The 2978-nt window shown below is 44.0% G+C and overlaps 1 protein-coding gene across 1 annotated transcript; it reads left to right on the top strand.

Annotated features, from left to right (window-relative positions):
* Positions 1 to 239: 239 nt before the first annotated feature.
* CATSPERD (catsper channel auxiliary subunit delta) lies at positions 240 to 2314 on the top strand. Its single transcript, XM_009579653.1, has 2 exons — positions 240 to 629; positions 1472 to 2314. The coding sequence occupies exons 1-2, from the start codon at positions 240 to 242 to the stop codon at positions 2312 to 2314; spliced, it is 1233 nt and encodes a 410-aa protein (XP_009577948.1).
* Positions 2315 to 2978: the final 664 nt, after the last annotated feature.

Here is a 2978-nt window from a genome sequence, read left to right as displayed (position 1 = left end):
ACCACTGGCCCTCAGCCACCAGGGACATGGCACCTCACCCCTGGCGGGCGCTGGTGGCTGAGCTGTGTCTGTGGCTTTACTTGTAGGGCCACAGGGGCGGCTTGGGTTGCAGCCACACACGGCTGGCATACTCAATACATTTCGGCCATGACACGAAGCCAGAAAGAGGCACCCACGTGAGCTATTGCGGCGCCAGCCCCATGGTCCTGCAGCACCCCTGCGAGGGGCATGGCCCCGGCATGGGGGAGCCAAAGGCGGCCATGTACCTGGGGAAGGATGTTTTCATCAGCCTAGATACTTTTGAGAGCAGCCTCTCCCCGCTTTCCATCCCAGAAGAGCTTGAGACCAAGGAAGCCGTTGTCAGTGCCTTCGCCTTCGTGCACAAGGACGGGGTCTCGATGGTGGCCAACGGCCAGGTCTACATGTATTTCAAGAGCCTCAACAGGTGGGTCCATCAGCAGGAGTTCACATCTCCCATGTCTGAACTCTCAAACACCCATTACTGCTATGCAAGAGCAGACCCCCAGTGCAAGGAGTGCAGCTGGACCCTTTTTGCTTATGACACCAGGCGCTCAGTCTCTGACAGCCACATCTTCCTTTCACAGGACGGGGGTTACACTTTTACACACGTTGAGACCAATACAAGAGAGTGAGGAGTGCTGCTCGGGGTCTACAGTTTCATCTCCTTTGTCATGACCGGCCTGCTGATCGACAGAAGCAGAGAGGATGGGGCAGGGAAGGCAGCAGGGGCCTATTTCAGATACAATGGTACCGAAAACAGCCATATGTCCAACCATAGCTCTACCACCTTTCACCTGCTGCCCAAAGGCCATTCTGGAGTATCCAGAATCTTGCCTTGAGGGGTTTCATCACCCTCTGGACAACAGATACTTCACTTATATCGGCCAGCAATGACTTGATCACGGAAGAAGTGACTGTCATGCCTTTGGAGACCTTTCAAAGCACTGCCCTCCCTGACAGCAGTTTCTTACTTGTTACTGCTAGTGGCTCCCAGATTGCAATCTTGACCCCGGACAGACACCTCTTCTATGGCACATTGGCAAGAATGAGAGCATAGATTTGAAAAACACAGGGATGCTGTTTGAAGAAAGAGGGTGGCTGACCTTACTCAGCCCTGTGATTAGCAATTTCACTCAGCTGTATGACTTCAGTAAATGAAAGCTCAACTTGCAGTTAGCTGTCTGGAGATCTCAGCAGTCCTGCACTGTGGAGATCCTCACAGGAGTCTTCCGGAACAAGATTTATTACATTGAAATGCATGAAAGTCTGACTTTGAAAGCCATATTTGTGCCCAAACCAGGCAAAAGATCCGCTCCCTTGGTGACACTGAGCAACTCCCATGTGCTGGCTTTCAGTGCATATGTAATAGAAGTAGGATTTACATGTGATGGAAACACCAAATACCTCTTGCGTATAGTTCTGGAGCAGCAGTATTTCTCTGAATTTGCAGACGCTGACTTCTGGCATATGTGATGGAGAGATGTCTATTGTCACTGTGGACATCCCTCACAACCCAGTCGGTTGTACTGATGTGGCTCCCCTGATTGCACTTGTCGCAGTGTCCTGCCCACCTACAAGGCACATCAGAATTGTAAAAAATACAACAGCGTGTGACAAAGGCCTCATTCAGGAAGCAGCACTGGCAAATAATTTTGGTTATACAATCAGCCATAACATATACATCTCGCACTTTCTTGCCAGAAAACATATACAGCAGGACAATCGACAGGTCAAATACAACTTTACAAATCTGGGTTGTCCTCTTCTGGCATATTATAAAAAATTCTTGGGTGTGTCAATTTTTGAGTTATGGGAAAACAATAGATTTCAGGAGCATGTCCCTGCTGAATTTGTTCTGTTTGAAATACATGGAATGCATAACTATGATTATCTTCTGACTGCACATGATGCCAACTCCATCTCTCAACCTCAGAATTGGTCTTCTTTGCTAGAGGAACAGGAGTCTCCAGATCCAAATACTGCATGGACCAGAAGAAACTACATGAGCTGTAAGGATAGGAATGGACCTGAACTAAAGCAGCCCTCAGTCAAGTATCAGGTTCTTGAAGGAGATAAAAATAAGATCATTTTCCCTCCCTATAATGTGCTATATATCTTAAAAGCCATTGTAGTGGATACATTTTACAGTTATTGTGATTTATCTGTAACCTTCTCAGTATACGTCTATGGTGCTTTTCCCAGGAACTACCTACATTTCTGGGCATCACTGACAGTCTTTCTGATCTTACTTTTGATTTTTAAAAGGTACTCCCTATCTCATTTATCATTCTAGAAAGTGGGGTGCAAAAGTTAAAATATTTTGAGTGGAATTTCTGAAAGTCTCTGGGAAATATAACTAGAGAAGTTCCCTTTTATTTAATAAAGTTTTGTTGTTGTTATGAAAATGAGATGGAGAAACTAGCTCAATGTCCTTTCTCTAATTAGAAAGTTAAAGTTTTATTATTTTGAAATTGAAAAAGGACATCATTTCACATTTTTTTTCCTCATCTTTCATTCTAAATTTTTCACTGACCCTAGGTGGCTAATCCCACTTGTTTCACTGTAGAGATAATTTAAAAGTCTTTCCAGTACAAGTGCATGATTTCAGAAACATGGCAGCTTTTAAATTTAATATTAGGAAACAGCTTTTAAATTAAGTGGACTTTGGAGGATTTCTTACTAATTAGTATCAATCCAGGCTGTGTGACAAAGACCAATTATCTCCAAACTTCCAGATTTGAAGTTCTAACCAACTCCTACAGAAAGCATCGCTTTTCACTCATGCTGAGTGTCAGGAGAATACTACCTGTCTTAATAACTGTACTGTGAAAGCCCAGCATTCTGTAGAATTTCTCAATGCATTGTATGGATGGACTTTTTATGTATTTACTTAAAGTAATTTGGTAGACATTTTTCTAATAAGACAGTAATAGTCAATTAAAATTAAACCAACCACA

This window comes from Fulmarus glacialis, unplaced genomic scaffold, assembly GCF_000690835.1.
Source record: "Fulmarus glacialis isolate BGI_N327 unplaced genomic scaffold, ASM69083v1 scaffold7676, whole genome shotgun sequence".
NCBI lineage: Eukaryota > Metazoa > Chordata > Aves > Procellariiformes > Procellariidae > Fulmarus > Fulmarus glacialis.
Note: the sequence above shows the minus strand (reverse complement) of the source record. Positions and strands in the feature narration are given on the sequence as shown.

Excerpts from the sequence above, each read along its gene's own strand:
- CATSPERD (XM_009579653.1), top strand. The coding sequence starts at position 240 with ATGGGGGAGCCAAAGGCGGCCATGTACCTGGGGAAGGATGTTTTCATC. Across the intron at positions 630-1,471 it reads GGGGTTACACTTTTACACAC|ACGCTGACTTCTGGCATATG; the intron begins GTTGAGACCAAT and ends CTGAATTTGCAG.